The sequence below is a fragment of the Thunnus maccoyii genome, chromosome 20 (genome assembly GCF_910596095.1).
Source record: "Thunnus maccoyii chromosome 20, fThuMac1.1, whole genome shotgun sequence".
Lineage (NCBI taxonomy): Eukaryota > Metazoa > Chordata > Actinopteri > Scombriformes > Scombridae > Thunnus > Thunnus maccoyii.
Window position 1 is genome coordinate 14,495,628 of NC_056552.1, and position 13,403 is coordinate 14,509,030.

A 13,403-nucleotide genomic window follows, 5' to 3' on the forward strand; every position below is an offset into this window, starting at 1 on the left:
CAAAACTTTTTCTACCCGCTGGCAATGAACATTATGAGAGTGTTGCCTGCAGGTGACAAAAGTGTTACAGTTTCAGCAGTTATAACTTTCTGTGCCTATAGGTGACAACAGCTGCTAATTCCATTGGTTTCCTTTTCTATAGGTGGTGCAGGGTGGCATCTGATGTTTGTTTACATTATTTATTTATTATGGTGCTGTGCTCTCCTCCTATATTGTACTGCCTTGAGATGTGATTGCCTTTTTACCTGTTGTTTATTTTTACCTGTTTATTGTACCTGTTGTTTATTGTTACATGTTGTTCACTGTCGTACCAGATGTTTATCCTATTTGTTTGGTGGCACTCAGTTTCTCCCCGGGGGATGCACGGCGATACGATACGATACGATATGATACATATCGTAGCTTCCCCTTGTGGAGAATCTGAATATATTTGTGAATTACAACCCAGTTCCACTACGTGATTCACATTTTTAAAAATCTTGCACAGAATTAATGCAGTAAGCAAATGATATATTTAACACAGTGTCTTCACAGGCTAACTAGTGAAAGCCACATGTTAGAGCAGCAGTAGCAGATCCAGTCCTCCTCCAGTGTCTACACATGATGCGTTCAGCCACAGTATTGAGTGTAGATCACCCGTGTTTTGGCTGCGCTCTGAGCCCAATACACAATCACTGTAATTATGCATGTAAAACAGAAAAAAATAGACTTGAAGTATAAACATATGCTTGAGGTTAGGGTTAAGTGTGTGAAGGGTGAGCGAAACTAGAGCCGATACACAAGCTGATGCCTGTGTAGACAGTTGTATTGATTAAAATAGACACGTATCTGTTCTGCTGTCACACTCGTGTGAGACGGACAACTGAAAAACGTGTCTGAAACACCTCTTGTGTAGACAAGCTGTAAGGGTTTAAATAGTGATCCAAAAGGTGGAACGTTTTAGTAAATAATGACTGAATGATTGTTATCTCCAGTCCCAGAGCTGACGGAAGGTGTTCACAAACTCTGAACATCTGCTGTGAGACTGTCTATTGACCCTGAGCTCTTAACCACTTGATCAAATGCATGTCTGTTGATAAATTTTGGAGACATATGCATCACAAAACTTTACTGTTCAAGACTATTGGGGTTTCTGTGGACATCAAGGCTTTTCAAAGTTTTCAAAATTATGTTAGTGCCAAGATTCAAATCAATTCATGTGTTAATGTACAATTGGACACAAACTGAATGGGAAAGTATATTTTAAATGGCCAAAAATAATATTACATATTACTGTAATTTAATCAAGCTTCATATTTAGTGTAAGACAAAACATTCTGCCAGTGAGCCCCTGACATTCACTGTAATGACTCACTACAGAGAGCGTTCTTATCTGTCCAAAACCAGGAAGTTCTGAATCACACCCACGTACAACTGCAACACAGTACATCAACCAAACCGTGTAAAAAGGGTGAATCATATGTCAAAAAGAAAGAACAAATCCCAAGATGGTAAACTGCTTGAGCTTTACTTCAAGAAAGACAAAAGAAAAAAAGAATCACATAAAAAAAACCCCAAAAAAACAAAAAATTGGCAGGAAAAAAAGAAAAACGCAAAACAAACAAGCAGATGCAAACATTAATCTGCTTATCTGCAACAGCCATCCTGGACACACCACACCAAAATGTCTATTTACGATTCCAACCTTCACTTGAGTTAGAAAACCGGATTAACACATTGTTAGAATCCTATTGATTTGTTCCCTGATTAAAATGCGTACCAAAAAAGAATTGGAGGAGATTTGCTAATGACTACAATGATTTGTAGTTTTAATCCCTGCAGAATGCGTAAATTCAAATAGTTTGAATGAAATGAGAACAGCATGCGGTAAACACCATAATTAAAGAAGAAAGGGGAAAACCCGGAGAGCTGAGCATCCATTAAGAAGAATGCAGATATGCTTTGAAAGGAACAAAGAGAAAGAGAGCAATACCAACAGATAGAGAGACAGAAAAAGGCAGAGAGAAAGGAAGACAGAGGGGAAAGAGTTAGAGTGAATTTTCACTTTATTTATAATTTCAATTAAAATCATTAAAACTTGTTTTGGTCTTTCGTCCCCTGTGCAATTAAAGGAAAATTAATTTTTGGATGGATTAAAATGAGGATGAAAATTGAAAAAAAAATCAAATCCAATGAATAAATAAAAAAACAAAAAGAGAAAAAAATGAAGAAGAGAGGCTGAATGACAGTGAGGCGGTGCTCAGATTACAGCTGGTTCAGCACACATTAACACAGATTTGCACTGAACTGATCACTATGTGCAATATTTGGGACAGAATATCTGAAAAAGGTTTTTTTTTTTTTTTTTACAGATCTTTACATTCTTCCATACTGCTCATCCACTTGGATCCTCTCAAACATGTTTAAAATATTTGACAGTGAAATGCTGGACTGCAGTTCACTGTCCAGGCCTGATAGGAGATAACCAGTGTGAAACATCTTGCAGGAAGGGAAAAGCAAACATTTTTGAAACAGCCACAGTGCAGACAACAAGCTGGTGTAAGCTTTGGGTTTGATAGACAGCCACAAGAGAGGGGAGGTTCTTGAAAGGTAATAACGACAACCAAGTCCCAATTTGACATGTCTCCAAGACATAACTGTATAGACAAAGAGAAGAGAGAACCTGTGCAAGGTAAAACTAGAGAGCGCTACAGAGACAGAGAGAGAGAGAGAGAGAGAGAGAGAGAGAATGTGCAAAAGAGAGAAAGCTAAAGCCTGAAGCAATATTATCTTAACAATATCACATAGTGTGTAATACATTCTCTTTTTTTTACTCCAGAAGTGTGTGGGAGCATAATTAGAGGGAAGAAAATCTATGAAGTGTTTGGTGATGCAATCCGATGTCAAAAGTTAGTCCTGTAATCTGAGCCCAGCCTGAAAGGGGGAAGAGTTCATAATTATAAAACGGATAGTTCCGGTCCTTGATTATGATTGGCTGAGCCGCGTTCGAAGCCATTGTAAGATGCTCACACCTGTGACTGCATTACAAATTACTGCGCCAATTAGATACCTATACAATTTGCTTCAAAATGTCAGATTTACTTATGAATTTTGATTTACTGGATGGGTTAAGCATGGATGAGTGGTGGAAAGAGAGGAGGAAGATAAAAAAAAGAAAGGAGACATGCTGAAATTAATGAGAGAAATTGAAGAGCTGGAAAAGTCAAGGAACGAAGCCAGGACCGTTAAAAAGACTATGTGGACCGTTCGCTTTTTTCAGACCTGGTGTGCTGAGAAAGATCTGGCTAGTGATTTTATAACAATCACCCAAATGGAGCTAAACCAGGCTCTCTGTCAGTTCTACACCACTGTGAAAAACAGGAAAGGTTGAACCCGATGGTTTCAGCAGTTATGTTGGCCTACACGTGGGATTTAACTGGTACATCAATGATCCACCGATCAGCTGATGCTAGTGTCTGTTGAAAGATTCTGAGTTTATCACAACAAAGTTTTCATTGGAGTCGTGAAAAAACTTTGCAGAGAAGGACACAACAAAACATCCCACCATCAAGCGTTACCAGAGGCAGATTTTCAGAAAATCAAACACTCTAAGCCACTGAATCCAAACACACCTGAGGATCTTGTCAACAAAGTCTGGTTGGATGTGCAGCTGCATATGGGATGGAGAGGTAAAGAGGGCAACCGCCAACTGAAGCCTGAATCATTTATCATCTGCCAGGACAAGAATGGCCAGAAATACGCAGTGAATACACAAAAAACCACAAAGATGCCGGAAAAATAAACAAAGAGAGCCTACAGGGGTTTATGTTTGAGCAGCCAGGAAACCCTCTGTGTCCTGTCGCTTTGTTGGAGAAATACCTCTTGTTGCTGCCGCCCAATCCACCGGCCTTTTATGTCCACCCAAAGTGTACAAACTAGACCAATGATCTATGATAAATTAACAATGTAACTTTAGCTAGATCGCGTGTTTTTATTTGTAGCCTATTATACTCACTTTTCTCTAGCTATGGCCAGGTTACTTGCCAAGTAACCAAGCTACACTGTAACAAAAATGATATTGTTGGCAAGCGACCACAGCTTGGGGAAAATGAGCATAATAGTTGCAGATGGTAGATACATATGTGGTTATAGTGTAACTGCAACATGATTAGAATTTTTTTTTTCTTTCTCTTAATGTTAGGTATACTAGAGAGCCCATGGGAGTGAACTTCCTTGGCTCCCATGTTGCCACAGATGTGTAAAGCAGCCGGCACCGAGACAATCTACACCAACCACTGTTTGCGAAACACCACCGTACAAAAACTCTCTGATACTAGCCTAAAGGCAAGAGAAATCATGTCTGTGATGGCGCATAACTGTGAATTGTCTCTGCAATCTTACTGGTGCCCTACCTACAACGAGAGAAGGTGCTGGAGCAATATCCTTGCTTCTGGCACTTTGCAATTAAAACGCCAGAGTCAGAGTCAAACACCCCTGTACCAGCAAAGAGGAACGCTTACATAATTGAACACTACTTCAACAATTGCACAATTAATGGTGATATCCAGATAAATGTTAACAATCACCCTGATCTTTAAGCATGCTTGACTAGCCTGATTAGCATGCTTTCCACTGTCTGTGTGTTGCTTGGCAGCCATTCTGTTAAATGTCACTGAAGAACTACATTGCTTGGGAGAAGAATGATTATTTGTTATCAATAAATTCATGTATTTTTTTGTTGCTGTGTGTTTATTTTATGAAACCTTGCCAGGTATATGTAGTAACTGTTTTATAAATGCAATAAGCCACAAGAGGCCACGGTTTACAGTGATTTTAGAACAGCTAAGGGGTGTTGTTAGGCATGATGCAGAATGGAGCTGTTCTAAAATCACTGTAAACCACGGCTTCTTGTGGCTTATTGCTTAAACAAGGCACTCACTTTTGGAGGGAGCTCGGAGGTTGGAGGACACCACTCTCATGGAGTCTGCTTCTACCTTCAGAACATAGCTGGAATTTGTCTCGTAGTCCAGTGGCTTGGCGGTGGAAATCACTCCTGTTGTTTCATTTAATGCAAATGAACCTGGAGAGAACAGGAGGCAGAAAGAGACAGGGAATAAAGAGTCAGAGAGAGTGGGCGAGGTAGGATGAAAGAAACAGAGAGCAAAAGATAGTGGAGAAAGGTCAAAAAAGGACACAGATGAATAGAGTCTTTTTTTTATACTCGTGTAGAGCAGTGCGATGGTGAGTGAACAGTCTGATAGTACTTAGTAATGAAAAGAAGGTCGTGTCTTCTGAGCTGTTGACAGAGCGAGTTAAACCAGGAGGTAATTTGAACATTGATTAATTACGAAATGACAGAGAGAAAACAAGCTACCTAAATGGAAGCCTTGTACTCCTAGGCTCCATTTACACTTGTCAGTTCAAGTGTCTCATATTTTGATGAAATTCAGAGGCAATTAAATACACTTTCTTTTACACTTACCCACATATATGCACCTCTATTAGCCAGATCACAAATCTGATTTGGTTACTGGTAAGAAACACCAGAGGAAGAGTAACCTTTTTAGTTTATTTTTTTGCAAAGATCTGCTTATCGGATGAGAAATTACATGTCCAGTGTAGACAGCACGGGTGTCCAAAAATGAGATTTCTTTCATGTAATTTTCACCATTTAAAACCATGATGAGGAGAAAAAGAAAAAAAGAAAAACTAAACAAGCAAAAACCAGAACAATAATATTAAACAATCGGGACAAACAAAAAAAAATAAAGAAGGATCCCTAACCCACCCATCAAATAATAATTCCAGAACAGATGTATACTTAGCAAGGTACATACTGTTAATAAAATGAAGTGGAGTGGATCCAAATAAATACACTGTGGTCAAATGTCAATCATCACATTTAATAAGGACAAGGCATCTACTGACCAATTGTGGTCTAGTATGCAACTTACACAAGTGCCATCCAGTGCACATACACTGAGAGTGGACTTTGCAGTGAAGTAGGAGACATCCCGTGTCCTTCAGTTAAACTTTTGAATGGAAAAATATTTGCATATTTATGGATTTTTCAATGAGGGAGAAGGAGCAGATGTAATTTTAAGAATTTCTAACTAGGTATTTGATTTTCTTTTTGTGGAAAAACCATATCAAACACAAATTATTATTCAAAGTAGAATATTTTTATATCTTAAAAGATGTCTGGAGGGGAGCTTAAAATAAATGTATGAATGACTCACATGGATGGATTACAAGCGAGACTAAACTTCTGCTCACTGTCTCTCATACCCATACAGATACTTCAGCAGTTTCACTGATCCAGGATCAGGTAATGGTACAACTTCACCTTATGCCTTCTGTATGACTGTATGAACTGAAATCCCTCAAACTGCTTTCTTCCTGATGCTTTAACAAGACAGCAAAAAAGCCTGCTAGTTACTTTGGCAGCCACAGTGGCTACTTCCACACACTGCTTACTGTGTAACTTAGTTACACTTGGGAGGAGAAAAGATTATTTATGGGTCTTAGAGAGACGGATCCATTTACACCTTTTCAAAAGCAGGCTAGGGTACATCTCAAACTACCTCCCAATCCATCTTACATGGTGGTTTGAGAGATCAAATTTCAATCTGTCTTTAATGCTTCATGGTTTCTTGCACACTTGGCTCTTTTGATCAATTAGATATGCTGTTCCATCCAAGATGTCTGAAGTGGTTAAAGGTAAATTGGTTACTAGATACTTACACTTTCATTGTGTGTGAGTCAGCCCCCATCAATGAAGAGAAGGTTTTTATTTTGTAATTTGTAGAAAATGATAAAGATTTTTTATTGGTTGCACCATATATGTTGTCTGTTGCTCTGTTTCCTCATAACTGCTAATAAGCTAATAACTCCTGTACATAAATTTATGTCATGAACTCACCAGCTACTTTATCAGTGGTCACATGCAGGTAGTGAAGGCAGCCAAGTCAACAACTGAAACCCGCAACAGGCAAACTCTCTGCGTATAAACAGCTCTGAGTATACTCACCTCCCTCGTTGCCTTCGACGATGGAGTACACGATAGTTTGATTGACAGCAGCTGCCATGATGACTCCCACAGGGGTTCCAACGGCAGTTTCCTCGCTCACTGGTGGAAACCTGGGAACAGTTCAGTCAATCAATATTTACTGATAAGAAAATTAAATATGTATATTTAGATTTGGGCCTACTTCCTCTTGAGGGCCAACTGCGATTTGGAAAGTTAAAAATCAACTGAGAGTTACTGTAAACCTGTCAAGCACGTCCAATTTTTTTCCTCCTTCATGCTGACAGCTCTCTGTACTTTGGCTTTACCCCAAAAGATGAAGTACATGCAGGCAGTGTATACACTTAGAAAGCTACTAATAAGGTAAAGCAATAGTAGGAACTACGAGTGGAGCCAAATCTGAATACGGTATTCGGCAAAGCACAAATAGTAGGTCTTTATGAACCATTTCGTACAAATATTTTAAAAATGATTTGTTTTAAGGAAGAAGAAAAAAAGTCAAATAGCTGGTTTTCCTCATGTAAGTGCAGTGGGTATTTGTGTTCTGATTGCTTGTGCTGATGTTACATTGAACAGTGTGTGTGTGTGTGTCACTGCTAATCTGTATATAATAAACAACGTAAAAAATATGGGATATTTTCAGAATACAAGGCATCGAGACTGCCTTGTATTGGAAGTATACCACAGGTCGACCTGCAGGTAAATCTTATAGCAAAATTGAAAAGGTGTCCGTGTTTGAAAGTATTGTTGTTGGCTTGGTTAAATAAAAATTATGTGTGCATTTCCCCTTACTGAGTGGCTGTCCGAGGCTAACAATTGCTAACATTAGGTTTAGCTGCTGACTGAGCAGTTTGTCTTGATGTATTATCATTCTTCTGTCAAGCAATGTAGTTCTTCAGCGATGTTTCCCAGTATGAGCTAACGCAATGCTCTCTGAGTGCAGAACAAATTATGTTTTGTTCTGCTATTTCACTAATTGTGGGGGTTAGCTTCCACCTGTTTTTGAGCTTTAACAACCATTTGTGAGTGCATCCTTATAGCTGTCCTCTTTTCAAAATAGTAATGTTGTGTGTGTGTGTGTGTGTGTGTGTGTGCGCATGTGCAGTAACTTTAAATATTAACCTGTGCAATGCACATATTCACAATGTTCACATAGGCATTTATTAGTTTAGAGTTTAGTTTATTGGTTTGAGTGTGGATTAGTAAGAACTTGAAAAGTTGTTCTTGAAAACTGTGTTCAGAGATAAATTGAGAGCAAACTGCTAAACAACAACTTTTTTAAAAGCATGTATTGAACAAATTGAACTTCATCTTTGTCACAACATGCATTTGTTGTCGTCTGCTTTGGATTTCCGGATGGCATAGATCATCTATGCAACACTATTTAGCAGCTAAGTATCAACTGTTGGATGCTGGATGTCAGTCTAACCTTACAACAGTCAAAGCGGTCAAAGCAGTTGAAAGAAGCCTCTGCTCCCTACTACCAAGTGCTGATAAATTAAGTTGGACACAAAAATAAAGGCAATGAGTATAATTCAGAAATTCTATTCAATTGAGTCCAGTGGCTGGCTGGAAGGTACAAAATCATTTAATAAATTAAGTGTATGCTTTGTAAAATGGCTGGTAATAATTAGGACTGCAAGTCAATTATGAAATGCCAGAAAAAAGTGAAAAATAGCCTGTCACAATTTCCCAGAGCCCAATGTGATATCTTCAAGCAGCATTTTGTCAAACCAACAATGAAAAAAAAGACAATTTACTATGATATTAAAGCAGATAACCCTTGCATGTGACAAACTAGAAACAGTGTTTAGCACTTGTGCCTGATTAAAAAACTTTAAATTGATGATTGATTATAAAAAATAGTTGGCAATTAATTTTCATTAATCAACTAGTGGATGAATAATAATTACTGACTAATTGTCTCAGCCCTTACTAGTAATATAAACCATACATGACATCAGTTAATGGGCTAAAACATATGAAACCTCATTGTCCTCAGTCAGAGTACATCTCGTCTGGATAATATTTGGTCTGATCCAGTCCTGTTGGAACAGGGTATCTGACCCTATTAGTGGCCTTAGCCAAGCAGTGAAATTAAATCATCAACAGCTTTCAAAGAGAAACCAGGCAAGCTCTTGTTTTCGTGAACCTGCCTCTCAGTGCATGTGGTGGACAGTTTTGCCTGCTTACAACCCTGACAGATTTTCTTAGAATCTGGCACCTCTTAAATTTCCAGCAGATTTCACTCCATTAAATAAACCCAGTCCAGTCATTAGGCCAACTGTCACAGCTGGCTAAACATTATAACATGGGCTACCAACTGGCTAACCTATCAAGTAATCACAACATGATAAATGGGGCTGTTGGGGAGCACGAGTGAGTGTGTGAGTGTTTGTGTAGATGTTAACTTTCACCTCAGTCAATTGCTTCTCTAACCACCTGCTCTACCCAAACACTCCTACAAGCAAATGCGTAAAAAGCTTGACATTTATTGAATTAATGTTGATTTAAATTGATTGATTAAACGAGTATAATTGAATTGCAATTTAAAGATGTTTAAATTGCAGCAGTTGAGGTAAATACTTATTATACTTACTTATACTTAAAATAGACCTCTTTAACACCAGACATTTTCATTTGTCATAGTAGTAAAGCACAGGTGTTACCAATAACATTCACGATGGCTTCATTTTATTCAGATGTCCCAGTATGAAAGCATGAAAAATACCAGGACTTATCTACACCTGCACTTTTCCTACTGTGACGTCAAAATGTCTTCAGTGGACAACACTTATTTTATCTACTGTACAGTATATATTTTGGGGGTATTTTATGCCTTTATTAGATAACATACAGTAGAGAATTAACAGGAAATGAGAGGAGATAGAAAGGAGGAAACAAAGATCTCTGGCTGGACTCCAACCGAGGATGTTGTGATTACATAGTCAGCGACCCCTTTGACCACCACAACGCTCCTAAAATGTTTGTGATCAGCAAAGAGCCAAACAGTGTGTTATTTAATTTGATAATTTCCTTTGGTGTGGAGATTGATGGACCGGACAGAGTCAACAAAATGTCATCTGTGTACATACTTAATTTCAAATCATGATAATCTACTAAGACCCCTGTAATATCCCTCTCCTCACTGATGACACATACTGACAGCTCTAAGGCTAAAATAAATCATACAGGAGATGAAGGACAGCCTTGTCTGGTGGGACAATAAAGTTGAAAATTAAACCATTGCTCTTAGCCGATGAAACAGAAGATTAGGATTTCACCTGCACCACACGCAACTCTGTGGACAAAAAAATTATCTTACACATTGTATAAAAAACACACACCGATACACAGGAATGAAAGGAAGATCATTCACATTCATGTACTTTTATAACAGAAAATGAAAAACACCAAGTCTGTAGGGATGTAGTTTAGCACCTGCAGCTCCAGAACATATAAAATCCATCAATACATTTGGGATTGTTCTCTAGTGGGTGCAACATCATAAAAACATGAAATTATTTTATCCTTCAACTCTCATTTCGCTCTTCACGCTTTTCTTACACCACATATTCCTCTCTCTTTCTAATCCTCTCACTCCATTCATTCCCGTCTTTACTTGCCCGTCTGCATTCCAATCTTTCCTCTTCTCCATCTTTCTCTCTCCCTCTCTTTCCCCCAGACACCTGCTTCCAGCCAACATCCCAGCAGACTTCAGCTACAATTGTTATCCATTCCCCCCCCCCCCCCCTTCCCCCCCCCTTCTCGCTCTCTCTTTAGCCACAATGGCTACTTGACAGGGATGAAAGAGCACAATGGAGAGGATGCCCACTCACTCACACACACACACACACACACACGCACAAGCTGACACACTGGACTATGTGCACACACACACACACACAATCATACACAGCCACATACACATTACTTGTGAACGGGTTAAAACACATTTACAACCATAGAGATTAACACACACAAGACCCCAAGCACATGTTTAGTGTATATCATAGTACAGATAAGCGTCACACACCTACACACACACACCTCATTATCAAGCCAGTGTCTCCCCTCCTGAGCTCTCTAATCATTGCTGTCCTGACTACAGCAAGCTGGGCTGATACTGATAACAACAGATTCACACGCACACACACACAAAACATGCACTGCTCTGTTTGTGAGGACATTGTATTGACTTTCAATCACTCCCTTAAGGCTTACTCTAACCGTGATGTTGCATTAATTCTCATATTAACCCTAAAACCAAGTCTTACTCTAAAATTAAAAATTAACCTTGTGGCAACTGAATTTTGAGATTTATGTCCCCACAATGTGATGAATAACACACACTCGCACACACACCAGATCCACATATTCAGTCTGAATGTAGGCTACAGGACATAAACCTGAACAGAGCTGTGAGAGTGTTCAGTGTTACAGCAGCGTTAAGGGACAGACAGAATAATGAGGATCGTGATAGATGTTGGCAATGATACCCTCCTCTCTGTGGGTCTTTCTCTCATAGCCACTGTCATTCGTTTGTCTCACTCATTATGTTTTCCTCTTTTTAGCCTGTCTCTTTCAGCCCCTGTTTCTTTATGATACATCATCTTCCTCCTCTTGTCATTATTCTTTCTGTCCCTCTTCACACTGCTGCTTTTCATTTCTCTCTCTCCCTGCTGCAATTCAGGATCTGTCACTTCTTTCAAGCTCCTTTCCCTGTGTCGCTTTGTCCACAACAAACTACAATATCCTCTGTGCTGAGCAGTGCTTTGGTTCTGTCGAGCTCTGGCAATGCCTCTTTCACAAAGATTTTTCTTTTTGCGTATGACAGCCATGTTTGATCTGCTCTGTGGCATACTATACTCAGTGTGGAAGGCCTTGCCTGGAAGAAAGCAAGGCAAACTCAAGTAGTTAAATCTTATTAGCCAACATTAGAAGCTCTTATCAACAGGTCTTGAATCCCCAACTGGTTTTGTCCATTCACAATTCAATTTGTTTTATTCAAAACAAGAGGGCCATGTACTTCAAAATGTTTGCAAAAAAAGAGTAAACCAAGGTTCATTTGTGCAATTCTATTATGAACAGAAAAAAAGGAGAAAAAAAAATATTCACAGCAGATGGCTGGGAGGATGTGGACAATATGGCCGGTCTGTGTTTCAGGGAAGGTCAGTTCTATTTCTATCATAGCACAGTCTCAGTCAGGACTACAGTTAACCACAACATGTAAAATGCTACTCCAAAAACATTACAACAAGCTCACCACAGTTTTGCTTTTTGTCAGCAGCCATGTTGGAGATTAGATCGAGGAACTGCTCAAACTGCAAGACAGCAAACTATTTTCTGAATCCAGAAATCAATCCGATCATCCAACCACCAAATTGTTGTTATTGATTGTTTGGGTGATTAATCAGGCGTCCTCCTCCTCAATCTGAACATCAAAGAATATTCTGGTGGAAACTCAGCAGGACTAAATTTAGTTGGAGGCAATTGATTGGGGGTAAAATTGGACTCAATACATACAGCCTCTGCCTGGCACTAGCATGCTACACAACTTTCAACTCATAATAGCTAAGTAGTCTACTAGCTAGCTAATGCCAGGGGAAACCAAAAACAACAACTGTGGAACCACTTGATCAGCAAAACGAGCCCTTGTTGGTTGATCATTAACAGCAACAAGTTGACATGAGTTAAAGTTATGGATCAACTTAATGCGAGTATCTTGTTGTACCATTACTGTATCCTTTTCTTTGGTAAATTGGCCTCCAACTTTGCTCATCTGTAAACAATATGGGAGGATAATACATATACTGTCCGAAGACTAATTCTCCTCTCTCTCCAAATACTTTGATGTCATCTACAGTAGGTTGGACCTTTCAAGTCTAGTATCCAATTTCCAATAACACTGCACTCTTTTGCTCAAAGTTGGACTATTTTGAACATCCAGCAGCGGTCTGAGCTGCCAACACTGACTGCTACATCACACCTTTCTACTTTTGCCACAGTTTTCTCTGGGCCTCTCCTTTGTCTTTCCAGAGGTTTGCTAATTGACCGTAGGATTTTTCCTTAGGTTGCTGTTAAGTGAGGGTCTTAACTGCCCGCAGTAATGACCTTTACAGGATGCTTGGAGTTCTGGAGGTTACTTCTTCCCCTGCTGTGTCCATTTTTCAGCTCCGGGAGGCTTAAATTTTCAGTTCACATGTCCCTCCACAATTTTAAGCTTGTGGAGACATGCTGACTGAAATCCAAACAGTTTTTCTGATAAGGCATGTTGTGTGGTTTTACACTTTAGAGTTGGGTTTTTCATACTGTTACTTTTGGAGTGTTGATAACATTAGTGTATTGGGCTTTAGATCAAATGCTGTATTAGTTTTTCTTTGTTTCTTATTTCTGC

At 39.1% G+C, this 13,403-nt stretch overlaps 1 protein-coding gene across 4 annotated transcripts in view; it reads right to left on the bottom strand.

Moving 5' to 3' along the window:
* Positions 1–13,403, bottom strand: part of LOC121886680 (protocadherin-15-like) — a 154,988-nt gene that overhangs the window by 44,295 nt on the left and 97,290 nt on the right. For all 4 annotated transcript variants that reach the window (XM_042396883.1, XM_042396882.1, XM_042396884.1 and 1 more), the window contains 2 exons: positions 7,010–7,119; positions 4,919–5,059 (listed from right to left, as the gene is read on the bottom strand). In XM_042396883.1, coding sequence (XP_042252817.1) covers positions 4,919–5,059; positions 7,010–7,119 — 251 coding nt within the window. The remainder of the gene's footprint in view (positions 1–4,918; positions 5,060–7,009; positions 7,120–13,403) is intronic.